Source organism: Fusarium pseudograminearum, chromosome 2 (assembly GCF_000303195.2).
Source record: "Fusarium pseudograminearum CS3096 chromosome 2, whole genome shotgun sequence".
NCBI classification, from domain to species: Eukaryota; Fungi; Ascomycota; class Sordariomycetes; order Hypocreales; family Nectriaceae; genus Fusarium; species Fusarium pseudograminearum.
The window spans coordinates 5,011,676-5,025,366 of NC_031952.1; the positions used below are offsets into that span (position 1 = coordinate 5,011,676).

The 13,691-nt window shown below is 45.4% G+C and overlaps 7 protein-coding genes across 7 annotated transcripts, besides 2 other annotated features; 3 read left to right on the plus strand and 4 right to left on the minus strand.

Annotated features, from left to right (window-relative positions):
* Positions 1–3: 3 nt before the first annotated feature.
* Positions 4–101: a repeat region.
* A 2,441-nt stretch (positions 102–2,542) lies between these two features.
* Positions 2,543–3,187, plus strand: FPSE_10638 (uncharacterized protein; the record flags this gene model as incomplete). The annotated part of the gene is made up of 1 exon (XM_009263755.1): positions 2,543–3,187. The coding sequence occupies one exon, from the start codon at positions 2,543–2,545 to the stop codon at positions 3,185–3,187; it is 645 nt and encodes a 214-aa protein (XP_009262030.1).
* Positions 2,870–3,066: a microsatellite.
* Positions 3,188–4,062: 875 nt separating the features above from the next.
* On the plus strand, positions 4,063–4,884 carry FPSE_10637 (uncharacterized protein; the record flags this gene model as incomplete). Its single annotated transcript, XM_009263754.1, has 1 exon — positions 4,063–4,884. The coding sequence occupies one exon, from the start codon at positions 4,063–4,065 to the stop codon at positions 4,882–4,884; it is 822 nt and encodes a 273-aa protein (XP_009262029.1).
* Positions 4,885–5,136: 252 nt separating this feature from the next.
* On the minus strand, positions 5,137–5,391 carry FPSE_10636 (uncharacterized protein; the record flags this gene model as incomplete). The annotated part of the gene is made up of 1 exon (XM_009263753.1): positions 5,137–5,391. One exon carries the CDS (start codon positions 5,389–5,391, stop codon positions 5,137–5,139), a length of 255 nt encoding a protein of 84 aa, XP_009262028.1.
* A 622-nt stretch (positions 5,392–6,013) lies between these two features.
* Positions 6,014–6,601, minus strand: FPSE_10635 (uncharacterized protein; the record flags this gene model as incomplete). The annotated part of the gene is made up of 1 exon (XM_009263752.1): positions 6,014–6,601. The coding sequence occupies one exon, from the start codon at positions 6,599–6,601 to the stop codon at positions 6,014–6,016; it is 588 nt and encodes a 195-aa protein (XP_009262027.1).
* A 1,628-nt stretch (positions 6,602–8,229) lies between these two features.
* FPSE_10634 (uncharacterized protein) lies at positions 8,230–9,967 on the minus strand (the record flags this gene model as incomplete). Its single annotated transcript, XM_009263751.1, has 7 exons — positions 8,230–8,662; positions 8,716–8,789; positions 8,837–8,923; positions 8,974–9,313; positions 9,364–9,402; positions 9,456–9,583; positions 9,635–9,967. 7 exons carry the CDS (start codon positions 9,965–9,967, stop codon positions 8,230–8,232), a joined length of 1,434 nt encoding a protein of 477 aa, XP_009262026.1.
* Positions 9,968–11,144: 1,177 nt separating this feature from the next.
* On the plus strand, positions 11,145–11,861 carry FPSE_10633 (uncharacterized protein; the record flags this gene model as incomplete). Its single annotated transcript, XM_009263750.1, has 1 exon — positions 11,145–11,861. The coding sequence occupies one exon, from the start codon at positions 11,145–11,147 to the stop codon at positions 11,859–11,861; it is 717 nt and encodes a 238-aa protein (XP_009262025.1).
* A 669-nt stretch (positions 11,862–12,530) lies between these two features.
* FPSE_10632 (uncharacterized protein) lies at positions 12,531–12,866 on the minus strand (the record flags this gene model as incomplete). The annotated part of the gene is made up of 1 exon (XM_009263749.1): positions 12,531–12,866. One exon carries the CDS (start codon positions 12,864–12,866, stop codon positions 12,531–12,533), a length of 336 nt encoding a protein of 111 aa, XP_009262024.1.
* Positions 12,867–13,691: the final 825 nt, after the last annotated feature.

The window sequence follows — 13,691 nt, forward strand, 5'->3', positions numbered from 1 at the left end:
CTGGTCGTCACCGACCCAACTACTAATCCGCCCCTTACCAGCTTGACTATGGGAGAGCGGACGGGATCCCGTATTTTCTGGTAGGTATGGTCGTATGTACTGTTCTTGTTCGTTTTGCACACTATATCGTCAGAATCCAGCACGTTTACAACCTTCTAGGCTAAGACTCTGCTTCATTCACAACAATACAACATGAGTTGCAACAACAAGACATCGACTGCTACTACCTTATGCTAACCCCAGTGGGGCTACGAAAGATCAAGAATAATGCCTGTCACCTTGTCCATACTTCTTACACTACGGAGGAAGGCTGTTTGTTCTCTGATGCGCAATTCTACTGATAAATACAGGGGTAATACGCTGCGACCAATAATGTTTAGTCTCAGCTACAGTGTTGTGCGGCCAACTTATTTCCGAAGTGGCAGATGGTTAGTTTGTGTGTAGACGATGCAAGGATGCCATAACCCGAACGGTCTCTGTTGCAGAAACAAGGCAGAGCTTCGGTTATATCTACCTATTGTAGAGCTTGTAAATGCATGTTGGAATAAAGCCAGGTACTGATATTTGGATATGGATTGTAGGGAGTCTGTTTCAACCAGCCGTTGATGCACGTAGAGGTAAGTTAGGGACTGAGTAGTTGAATCCAGTGCTCGCTATAAGACATAAGACGCGTGACACACCTGGTACTGGCCAGCCTTGGACACAGCTATGGTAGCTGATATCACCTGCCCGTAGTTGGTGCAATAAAAATGCATGACCTCGCTGAACATGCCAAATCACTAACTCAAACATGTGAACTCTTGATTCAACCACAACATCTGGTGTACTATACAGATCGATGACAATTCAACAAAGTCTAAGATCATACGTCGAGGATTTAGTAAAAGCCTCCTCAGCTAGCTGAAGAAGCAGTGACAATGTATGCACGGCAGAATCAGACTTGGTGTGCTGTGATTGAACCTTAAGCATAAGGATAAGGTTAAAGGTGACAAACTATCAAGTCGTTGTGGAGTACTCAGAGCTCGTGTTATGCATGAAAGAATCACTGCCTGGTCATATACACGCGTAGAAATAACTCCAGATCGAAGCAGGAACGGCCATCGGTAAATATTTTGAGGTTGTTAGGAGTGGGAATGCATATCTAGGGTTGATAAAGCATGCAGTTCCGTGAATCACATCAGTAGTCTGAGAGTCTCTTCTCTTTAGCTCCCAAGACTTGCAGAGCTGAGGTCCAGATGCCATGATCTCACAATGCTAATGGCTCAACTAGGCATACTAGTCACGTTAGTTATGGAGAGCATGCTAGGAATTCTGGAGCTCCGGGATAGAGTTGTCCAAGTGAGGGGCACCACTAAAATGCGGTACTGGTAGGCAAGTAAGTATTGACTTCCAAGTTAACTGTGGCCCATCCACTACCAATACTTCACTTAACGGTCCAGAAGTTGGATGACAAGAATAAATTCTTGGATTAGTGTTGATAATAACGCAGGATTGACTTTGGATCTCCAACGTTATCGTGTTTCGACGTTGAGTCCCGTTATGGCTTCGTACCCGCATTCCTGAACCTAAAGCCACAGCTAACGGCTCAACTAAATCGGACCGGGGCCAGACCAGTCCTATTGATCATCATTCTATGCTATCCATACAAATCCATACACATCAAGCTTGAAAAAAAGCTTAAAAGATGTGAACTGATGACATATCGGTTAAAGGTTACGGTGACACTTACCGATAAGGTTAAAAGCAAGCATCAATTGCAGGATTTGTGTTGTGTTGCGCTGGATTAGCAGAACAGCTCTACTGGGAAATGCACAGGCAACACGGGACTGTGAAAAGGTCCATTAGTCTCACGCGTTAGCGATTACGTGGTGGATTCTCAACCTGTCTGTAAGCAACACACTTGGTTTGTGCATTCGCGGCACGGCCAGAGGTGATTCTTTTCCAGTCAGACTTTCGATGCAAACTTGTATCCAAATAATCAATTTATGCTACAGCACTATTGCCGTGGATTAATTGAGTCACTGGGTATCGCAAGATAGTGTATTTGGCGCGCGATGAAGGACATTGGTGGAGGTCGTGAGGCACCAACAGTACTGGCTGTACAGTAGAAATTGTTGAGGTTGCCGACCGTACCACAAATAGAAGCGGGATTTCTACTTGTCATACATTTCTCGGCTTGCAGCTCCTACACCATCAGTTATGGATTACGAGGTGGGTAAGATGTATGGCGTTTGAGTTCTTGTGAAAGGTGGAGATGGGCAGAGTTCAGTTTAGTGCAAGCGATTACTTTACTGAAAGTGTCTTGCAGGATCATGATACTCACTCGGATAATATGTTGCCCTCATGGTTAATAGCAGTATGATCGAGCTTCAGAAAGAACATAAAAGGCAGTAGCATTCGTCTCTTTATTACCATTCTCTAACTCACTATCCATCTCTCACTTTCCCAATCATCCACCTTCTTTCTTCACTCTTTCAAAAGACACTACCTACATTCTTTCAAGACTGTGCCTCGCAAACGGCTTGGTTACATATCTGCAAAGATGAAGCTATCCAATATCGCACTCTTGACTCTGGCCACTGGCGCTATAAGTGCCCCAGTTGTCGAACGAGGAGAACATGTCGAATACCGCTATTATGAAAGAAAGAATGGCGGCGACTGGGTGCTGATTGAATATGATCCTCGCTGCCCCCCTGAGAAACCCGTGCAACCCAAGCCTGTGGTTTCTTACCATGAGCCCAAGCCGTACCATCCCGAGCCAAAGCCAAAGCCACACTACTACAAACCTGAGCCAAAGCCTTACCACCCAAAGCCGAAGCCTTACTATCCCAAGCCGGAACACAAGCCCGAGCCAAAGCCTCACTACTACAAGCCTGAGCCCAAGCCTTACCATCCCAAGCCAAAGCCTCACTACTACAAGCCGGAGCCAAAGCCGTATCATCCCAAGCCGTACTATCCTAAGCCGGAACACAAGCCTTACCATCCCAAGCCCTACTATCCCAAGCCGGAGCACAAGCCGGAGCACAAGCCGGAGCACAAGCCGGAGCACAAGCCTGAGCATAAGCCCGAGACAAAGCCTCACTACTCTCCCCCTGAGCACAAGCCTGAACACAAGCCCGAGACAAAGCCTCATTATCCTGCTCCGGAGCACAAGCCCCAGTCCAAGCCTTACGAACCTCCCAAATAGCTTTAGCTATTTCATTCAACCACAAAACACATCAAATTAGGATCCAGCAAAAGGACCTGTCTTTCCTTTAATGATGTCAAGTATAATTCTGACCGGCTCTGAGTCTGGGACAGAAGTGCCGATGAGCTTGCTATGCAAGCATATCGCTTACACACTCACTTCACTAATACTGTACCTTGCTGGCTCCCTAACTCACATCAATCTCAACGAGAGACACGACTATCATCAAAGAAATCTACCAGTTGGACTTGGTGGAATAACCGTTTATTATTCAGCTTCACTTCTTACACATTCCTTGAATAATCCTTATTTAGTAGTTGAGTAATCTTAGTATACATCTAATGCAAAAGGGCACTTGTACTATCATTTGTATCTAGTCCAATGTGCTTATGTTATTGACATTAAATCCTGGTTCCATGATAGATTGAGTGCACTGCACCAGATGCCTCCAGAAGCTTCTTCTCAGTCGATTAATGAAAAGCAACAAGAGTCTTCAATCCACCTCACTATATAGTCTTTACTTTAATTCTTAAATACATTTATAGACTAGGTAGCTTAGCACGCTGCTGGAACTGCGGGAAGTGCCGATAATCAACACGAGCGCGATGCATCGCGATTCTTAATGTCACTGGGCTAATACAAGGAATGCAAGATATTTATAATAATAATAGATCTGAGGCTAGAGTGATAAATTATCTGGGTTGAAGGCAACCATTGACATTGACATGGGTGAAGCCCGTCGGTTATTCCTTAGTCCGGCAGGCTTCCTCTCCATTCGCAGCAACTGTGCTCCGAAACAGCAATCTAATCTAATCACCCCTTTAATGTTGCGACGCAGCGTGGACTACAGAATCAACACTCATCCCTTAGCCATCATGTCACAAGAGATTAATTCCAGTTGGTATATGCGTCTCGCTACCATTTTTCTCTACAAAATCAACACGATACCGTGTCTTCGCCGTTTGCGTAAGTACCCGGGGCGCGTTCTCCTAGTTTCATCAAAGCTTTGCATCAAAGCCACTGGCTTCGCAACACTCGCAGAGGCAAATTCTATGCTATTCGTGGTGCAAAACACAGACATACCAGTCCCAAAGGTGTATTGCAGTTTCAAACACAAGGACCGCGTATTCATACTCATGGAGAGAATCGCAGGCCAAGACTTGGCGCAAGGGTGGACACAAAGATCAGAAGAGTCCAAGGCGCGCATTTTGGCACAGCTGAAGACTATAACAACAAAACTACGTAGCATCACTCCTCAGAATGGTATAGGCGTCGCAAACGTAGATGGAGGCCCCATCTTCGATCAACGTCTTCCTGACAAATCCTTTTGGGGCCCTTTTTCAACAATACAAGACTTTCATCGAGAATTGCGCCACGGACTGGAGCTCAGAGACGATGAAGAAGCCTTCCCAGGTCTACGAGAACTCATTGAATTCCACAACAGTTCAATGCAGAGACCGGTTTTTACTCATGGCGACCTCAGTAGCTTCAATATCATGGCGGTAGATGACAAGGTTACTGGCATCGTGGATTGGGAGACAACCGGATGGATGCCTCCGTACTGGGAGTATACATCAGCCTGGCATGTAAATCCACGCAATGTGTTTTGGAAGAACTCCGTTGATGAATTTCTTGAACCTTTACCATATGAATTGGAAATGGAAAAGATTCGTCGACAATACTTTGGCGAGTTCTAAATAAATATCAGATCCCCGCGTGATTTCCTGTTCCTTCGACAACGGAAAGAAAGCCCAGTCCGTAGCACGAGGCCGGTGAGTTTGTGGCTAGCATTGACTTAACTTGAACTGTTCTCTACGATCTGTGCTTGTTCACAAGCTCAGCCTTTAGGTCATTAGATGCACCTGGGTTGATGTGTCACGACATATAAGTGATCAGTTATTGACTACCTAGGTATATTGAAATTGGCCTTGACAGGTAGATACATCAAACTAGCGTTTTGGTTCCAGACCCGAGTCTCCCATTTCTCGTAGTTCAGAAACGACATCTACCGCTACCCACGAGCGGATATGATATATGCCATCCTTAATTCCACTAAGGCTCCAGTCTTCATTTTTATCTTTGAAGAGACGTTCCACAGCATTTATAAACTCTGTCTGATTGCGGACCAGGGTTTGGTTAACATGGTCAGTGTAGTAAGCCTTGTAGTCGCCATTCTTTTTGAAATGTTCTTCTTCTACGCGCATTTTGACGACGAATTCAAGGGTGGGTGTTGGTTATGTTAATTGCTGGTGCACTGGTTGCTAATATTTTTTTTGTTGTTTGTAGGACGAAGAAACAATGCCGCAGTTTTTATAGTAGGCATTTCTGACCAGGTCATTCACAAGTCCTGCAATAGCAACTTATAAGATGAACTGTTGATGGTGTTTCAATTGCAACCAGACTCTGTGATTGATGAGCCTTGGCTGGGGCTTACTGGAAGCGATGCTCGAATGATTGAGACGCTTACAGGACTTCGGTACGTGTCAATGAAAGAGCAAAGACTGTGAGAGACAAGCTTATGTATTCCCATCACAGTGCATCATGGGAAATGTCTAATATTGCATCTGCCATTAACGTACCAATCCTCAGGGATCTCAAGCCATGTGAGTTTGTACATCCCTCCTTATGTGCCCTTCCGAGTTTTTATGTGTTATAACATAGTCTCATCTATACCAAGCAAGCTAGGGGCCGTCTAGGTCATATTTTGGCTATGGCTCTACAAGTACTGTTGTCCTCCTCAACATCAACGCCTGTAGGGCAATCGAAACCACTGCCTTCACGTGTTTTGGCCTCGTTGGTGATAACAATATGGCTATTAACCATCTGTTATATCTGATCTGTTGTGCAACACATCAACTTCCGAATAGCATCTTTTCCGTTTTGCTGAAGAGTGCGAGCGCCAATACCAGCCCAGACACCTGAGGGACGAGGTGGCGTTTCAATGACAACCCATTCGCCTTGCCACTGCAACCAAACATCTTTGATTTGGTCAAAAACATAGAGGGCGTGGCTGTCTGGATGTAACTGCGAAAACATAGTCGTTGCCCATACCGTTCCTCCAGGAGGTTGAGCGTGACCCCCAGTCTCTGAAAAGAAAGTGACGGCGTAGCATGCTTCGCTCCAAGCCACTTGGTAGTAATTTCGGCGCAGCAAGCGAGAGACTGTCGGTCGCCGTGGTGGGGTTTTCCCGAGAGCCTCGGCCGCATTTTCAATGGCTCTATCGGCTATCTTGAGCTCTTCATCATCAAGTCGTACCAGTTGGTCTTCTGAAGCGCGGCTTGAGTGATCAGGAAAACTCCAATGTATGACTTGATGTCCCATAGATGCAGCACAATAGCCCCATTCCAAGTCGGCGCCGTCAGCACCTCCGGACAGACAGACGTTTGGGCTTGTGGTGTTCTGAAGATACTCCATTTTCATATCTAAAAGAATGATAATTTGTTCCGGGGATGATTCTATCGACTCAGCTGTTAAGCAACAGATGAGTCATCTTCGATTCTCCGCTTACTACGATTATTTTCGCCACGTAGGAGCCGTGCTTCGGACTTCTATACGCTAACGTACTCGCTTCCCAGATCGATCGAATCGCTTGATTCCATTTGTGTAGTGCTTTTGTGCTGTATCACAAGCTCTCATTGTGATACTGTGCATTCTTAGCAGGACGGCAAACGGTCTTTTCTCCATATTTTCTGCTAATCCCGTTGACAATCAGAGCTTTCTTACCAACCACCAGTAAACTCCATGTTGGTATGTAGAGAACAAATAATTATATAGGCACCGATGGTGTTTTGCATTTTGCCTTTGGTGTTATCTGAGCGTTGGCGTTGTCGTTCTCATATGGAACACAGTCCACATTAACGTCGCCGTGCAATCATATAATCAAGAACTTGCACCGTACGGTGATTTGATGTTACTCTCCCGGAGAATATCACCGCCGTTGGCATCAGGGAGGGTTGTATTTGATTTGTTATATCGAAAGTTTGTTTCTGCGTTGGAAATCTCGTCATTATGACAGGAATGGTCGGCATGCATGTGAAAACAAAAATGCCATTGCAACTTCAGGAACGAATAAGCAGCCCTCGCTCCGAGAGAAGGTTTTGTCGATGCCTATGTTTATTAATCCATAGTGGATATGGTAGGCCTCCTAGCGAGCTCGATGTCCAAGTTGAGTGAGACTGGACAATTTATAGTTTGAGCTATGTTTCCATCATGTAAAGTATATCTAGGACCAAACCCCCCATGCGCAAATGTCTGAGAATAACTTCCCAGAGCTCTCGTGATCAACATCGAGAGTTGAAGATCGTGTATAAAGTAACCATCTGCCACGACAGCCTCCAACGGCGAAAGCCCCTTTGCGATGAGCAGGTATCCGCTGCGTATCACGACGTGATAACAAGATCATTGATGCTGACGATATCCAGCCTGCGACCTGTATTGACATGCGGTGAGCATGGCAGAGAAATCATTGACAAGGGTGAAGCGATTGAACATTTGAGAGCGATGCACGTAACCTTTATTCGCCGCGCCGGAAGTCTCGGACAAACGGATACACATGGACATTGCTGGTACTGCAAGGAGTGTGATACTGACTGGAAAGATCACCGCAGCTTTAATTCTAATGAAGCAATGTGGAGTCATTTGAAGGACAGACACGGTCATATCACGGATCATTTTCCTGATTTGTTGATTACTTGAGTGTTGCTCAGAATGTTAACAATATTTGCTTAACCTTGATCTTTGCTACTCATAACACGGATGCAGAAGACAGGGAACAAATTGAGTTGTAGTTAATCACAAACGGCCAATTTCAACCTAAGTAAGCCCCAGACTTTGACTCGAGCAGATTCTAAGGCTGGTCGCGGGAACATGTCAATCGGGACTTGGTCCCCCATGGTAGAGGTAATCGTGATTCGAGGAACAGCATCTATTATAACAAACAAGGCAGATAACTCTAGATTGTAGACTCTGAGAGAAAAAGCAGTACCTCGTTGCCTGAGAATCGGGCCCTCGTTCTTAGGCAGCATCAAACTATTAGATAGTATCTACTCCGGATGGAAGGCACCGATCTTCTTCCCAATCAATCCACTGCCCCACGGATCCGTGTCGATAGGCACCAATGGTGTTTTGCATTTTGCCTTTAGTGCCATCTGAGCCTCGTCGCTTTCATATGGAACACAATCCACACCAACGTCGCCATGCATTCCATCACATATAACCACAGGCTCTCCACCACATGGCGATTTGACGTCGAAGTTCTTGAGTGTAATGTTGGCGCAAACAGCATCTTCGGCAGATGAACAAGAAAGACGAGCTACAGCGTTACCATAAACACCCGACGTGTAGCCTGTGAAGTTCTCAAAGTGTATATTGGTGATTTGCATGCCTGAGGGATGGGCGTTGCACTCGTCGGCTGATTTGTTGAAGTAGCAAGAGTCGAGAAAAATACCGTAATCCATACGAGCGACCCAGAAGTTCCTGGCTGGATATCAGTAGCTAGCTAGACTTGGCAAGATTTGATTCATACCTACTTGAACGTTACGTTGTTGACAAATCCCGTGCCAGTTTCATTTCCGGCCCATACCTTGATGCGAGCACCGGAATACTAATTGTGTTAGATAATGCAATTGGTGGAATGAGCATATAACATACGTCTCCATTCATCATCCAAACGTTTTCGATATGCACATCGTAAACATTGGAAACTTCACCCTTGTACTGTCCCAGGGATCCCATAGACTTGCAAAGTTAGCTTCTCCAGATCAGTTCTTGTGTGAGTAATGTCCCACCTGGCCGTGTGTACCGTTACAATACATAGTGTTGACGTAAAGATCAGAGCTGTTGGGCTTTGGGGAGAAACAGTCATCATCAATGTTGACCCATGTTCTCTCAATCCGCACGGTCGACGTGTTCATCGTGTTCATAAAGTCAGTGTTCTTGGGTATGATGCTGCCATTGTTTGACAGAGCGGTCGCTACAACATCAGTGTATGTAACGTTCTTGGAGCTCACGATAAAGTTGTTCCAGCAGGGCGAGTCTTTAAGATGAATGCCTGAAACATCCAGGTTTGTCGTATTTTCTGCGTAGAACAGAATTGGACGGTAATATTTGTTATTAGGATTCAGAATGCTACAGATAGTCAGTACGGTGTCATCTGTAGGAGCAACCGGTCAACTCACGAGCCTGTACCAGCCTCAAACTCGTTCCACCAGCGCTGTCTGCTGCCGTTAGTCATGAGACACCTGTGTTGGTACGTCTAATATCGACTGACCCTTGGCCTTCAATGACACCACTACCATATATCTTGATGTTTTGTCCTCCCCATTTCCAAAACATAATTGACTTTTGGAAGGGGTGGTACCAAGCGTTTTCCTGCCAATACTTAACATCATCCGTGAACTATTTCTGTTAGATTTTAAAGCAGCCTCTGATCGCAAAGAAATTACTGACTCGAATCTCACCGTCTAAGTGAACGTGGATATCATTGAGCTCAGTCAAATCGAGAGCCTTCCCAATGACGAATGTCTGGCCTTGTGGTAAATACAAAGTGCTACCCTGATCTGCCTGACGTATGCCGCGTTCAAAATCCTCAGAAACATCATCACGGTGATCTTTTGATGGACGGATTCTGATTATCTTCCGGTGCTGGTGCATGGGAGGCGTGTATGGATGCTTCTTCCGAAACCCTGACACGTCGCGAGGCACATCCTGCGGCAGAGATACAGCATCAATGGCAGTGATAGCCAACGCCGCAAGAAAACCTAAGGTTAAAGGAACACGCATTGTGAACAGTTTCGGGAGTATCAATTACTGTCTCGGTATTGATATAGAATAAGTTAATATTGTCAACGTGCTGGTAGTACACTTCAATGCCTGAACCGACTTTGACGACATTATATACTGTCGTTTAACTATACACTCGGTCTATCATTACGAGTCTACCGACAGCAACACCAGAGAGATATGAATTATGCAACATAAGCACACACCCTGCAACTCCACGCTGCCAAGGCGGAAAAGGTCGCTGATCCGCTAATGCAGGTAAACTAGATGTGAGTTATTGGTGGAACATCTTCTAGGCTGATAAACTCCTCTGTAAGTCCAGATTACTTGTTTGCTATGAGGCGACGGAAAACTGATGATATAATAAGATATTCCGTTTTAAACTGGCCTTTTCCGTATGAAGGACTTCGCGTATCAAAAGAATACAAACAGGCGCACACATGTTGGTGATCCAACTTTTGTACGGAACGGAACTTTGACCATCACAAGAAAGAAAACATTGCCATGTGGATAACGACAGTAAAACTATTAACAAAGTCAAGAACAAGGCATATGGCTTTTCAATTTACCATGTAAGATCTCTGGAAGACATTTCGATCATAGTTAATAGTGTCGCGACTCTTCGTTCTGTATCTCACAACTTTAACATCGCCTTGGTATCGGGTAGACAGCCATGACTGAGAACTGGAAGTTTTGCTGTCGACCATTTGCGGCTAGTCTAGAATCCAGACAGCGTTAGACTGGTCAGTATCTGACTTGATTGGTTCAGTTTGAAGCCCTTGTCTGGATCATTCTGTGCTGGTTTGTAATGTAGATTGCAAAGCAGCAGAAGTCTACGCAGACAAAGACGCCACAGTGGCTGAGCAATCAGTGAAAGGACGGACCCCTGACAAATAGCGTCTCACTCAGCTGAAAGAAGCTCCACGAATCTTCTCGATACTTCGAGCAACACCATGGCCTTTCTTTATGGTGCGTAACGGCTTGCGCATCAACGCGATGCCTAAATGCCAGCCGTGAAATGTTTCTATAAGTAAACGAGTCTCGACGTCCTTGGGAGTTTTTTGTTCATCAGAATTCGACATCTTTACTACTCATTCAATTGATACAAAGCACTCAATACAAAGCCACAATTACCACACATACAATCATCATCCCTACCACCAAACACATTAACACAATGGCCTTCTTCCTTCCCCGAACTGTCTACCACACTCAGGCTCCCCTGAACCCACTCTACTATCTCCTCAGGGAGCTTGACCAGTCCGTTCAAGAGCCCCAGCAACCTCAGCGAAGACGCCAATGCCAGCCTCAACAGAAGAGCAGGGCTCAAGCTGAATGCCCCGCCTATCGGGTTACCACCCGCCCATGGGAGCCCCGCTTCGAGGCCCACGAGACTGAGGACTCGTTTGTTCTCTACGGCGAACTCCCCGGCCTGAACAAGGAAAACGTCACTGTCGAATTCCCTGAACCTCGCAAACTTGTTGTTAGCGGCAAGGTCGAGCGATTCACAGACGCCCCCAAGCCAGCTGAAACAACCACTGAGCAGGCGGCTCCCGCTCCGGCTGTTGAGTCAGACAACGAAGACACACAGAGCAGAAGCTCATACCAAGCTACCGTCGAGGACGATGTCGATGACGAGTTTGAGGTCTTGAGCCACACATCCCAAAAGTCAGAGACTGTCAGTCAACCACAGCCTGAGACTCCCAGCCAAAAGGCCGCGGAGAAACAGCCTGAAGAGCCAAGACGCGCTGGCTACACCAAGGAGTTCTCGCGCTACTTCACTTTCCCTACCTACATCAACCACGAGGCAGTCACTGCCGAACTCAAGGATGGTCTCTTGACTATCATTGTTCCCAAGGCTGTTCCCCAGTCTCATCGTATTGTTATTGAATAGAGGATTGTGTATTATTAGTATGGGCATTTCATGGGATATTCACTGGATTAGATATGTTTAGGATTTGTTTTAGTATTGTTTTCTTACTCAATTGATTAATGTACTGCACTATTTGTCTCTACTTGATTTCGTGAAGCAGTGAATAATATGTATTATGACTTTGTGCCATTAAACTATCTGAATGCGAGACGATTGCCAGGGTGGTCACATAATCTACTGTTGCCTAAATACGATGCTGAATCAGCCCGTTGCATTATTACTCCCGCCATTATGGAACACGTTGTAATAGCACCAACGTGCGTCAGTTGGAGACGTTTGTGGATCATTGCTATACATATGAGATATATATGGCAAGCTTGCCTGCACGCAAAAGGGCCATGGCCTGGGAGACTAGGCATTAGTGGGAGAAATAATTATGTCGTACCAGTGAAAGGCCATGGCAGGCCCGTTTGCGACAAACAAGATCTTGGAGTTACTCAAATCATTGCCCCTATGTCATACATTGCAGCCTTCTAACATACAGATAAGCCGTGTGACAACAACAACTTTATTAATCGTGAGATGACCATCACTGTAACCAGGTCATGGCGACAACTGGAGAAGACTTTCATTCAAAAACCCGAGCTAACACACCAATATACAACCCCCATATCGCTACAAGATCCATCCTCACATGTCTGGTATCGCGTCTAAAATCTTAAGACCTTCCAGTCGATTGAAAATAGCTTCAGCAGCATCCATTCTGCCACGATGCTGAATAATGTCCCTTTCAGCTGTCGCGATACTTCCTTTGAGCCCTTGGATCTCAACTTCGAGCATTTTGGCCTTGTCAGGGGTGCTCTTTAATTGACGACCGCTGGAAATATCATCGGCTAGGGTTTTCTTTTCGTTGAGGGTTGCCTGAAGCGAGGTGAGGCGATCTTTTGCATCGTTCCAATCTTTCTGAGCCGATAGGAAATCATCTCTTGCTTGTTGGAGACGAACACGTATTCCTGGAAAGGGCATGGTGATGGATATGATATAGCGAGGGGATTTGGCGTAGAATTGAAGAAGGTTGAGCTGTATATTCGTTGGTACTGATGTGCGATTGGCAGTGATGAGCTGAAGCAGTTTGGTTACAGAAGTAAAAAGGAAGATAGCGAAAAGTCGAATTTATTTGCGAAGGCATATGGCTTTTCTGGAAGGTCTTTTCTTGCCGAACTGGTCGTATTCTCACACGTATGTTGAATAGTGATATGGAATGGAAAGCAGTCAATGCATACTCAGAATTATCAGTAACGGCTTGTAGAAGAATAACTGATGTCTGGTAGTGACTGCCAGCGTCAATGAGCTTAATCGTACCCAGTGAATAAGGAACTGATTGCATGTATTCCTGTTCTATCCTCAAGCCTGACTGGAGTGAATGAGTGTATGGTGATTGCATTGTTACCTGTGAATTCGTTATCGCGTCAAAGCACCGGTATCGATAAGCAATGTCCTGCAGAAACAATAAAGGATCCTAAGGTGGATGACTGCATGTAAACGTTCACATTTGTGGTCGTAAAATGTTGCGTGTCTTTATCATGACTTCTTCCGTGTCACCAAGAAAAGTGCTCGACGGCTTATATGGAAGTTTGCGGAACGAAGAAGCCATAGGCTGCTATGCAGTGGTTTTTATTGTGCAACAATAAGGTTGTTTCTGTCTCTTTTACTTTTTGTTGTAGGCCAACAGAAAAGTGAGTGTCGCCTTTAAAGTTGTACCAAACACTAAATATTCGAAGTTTGCACATGTCTTGCCCCTGGAGTGAGATTGAGAATCAGCATGTCTTCAGAGTCCCGACCGAGTTGACT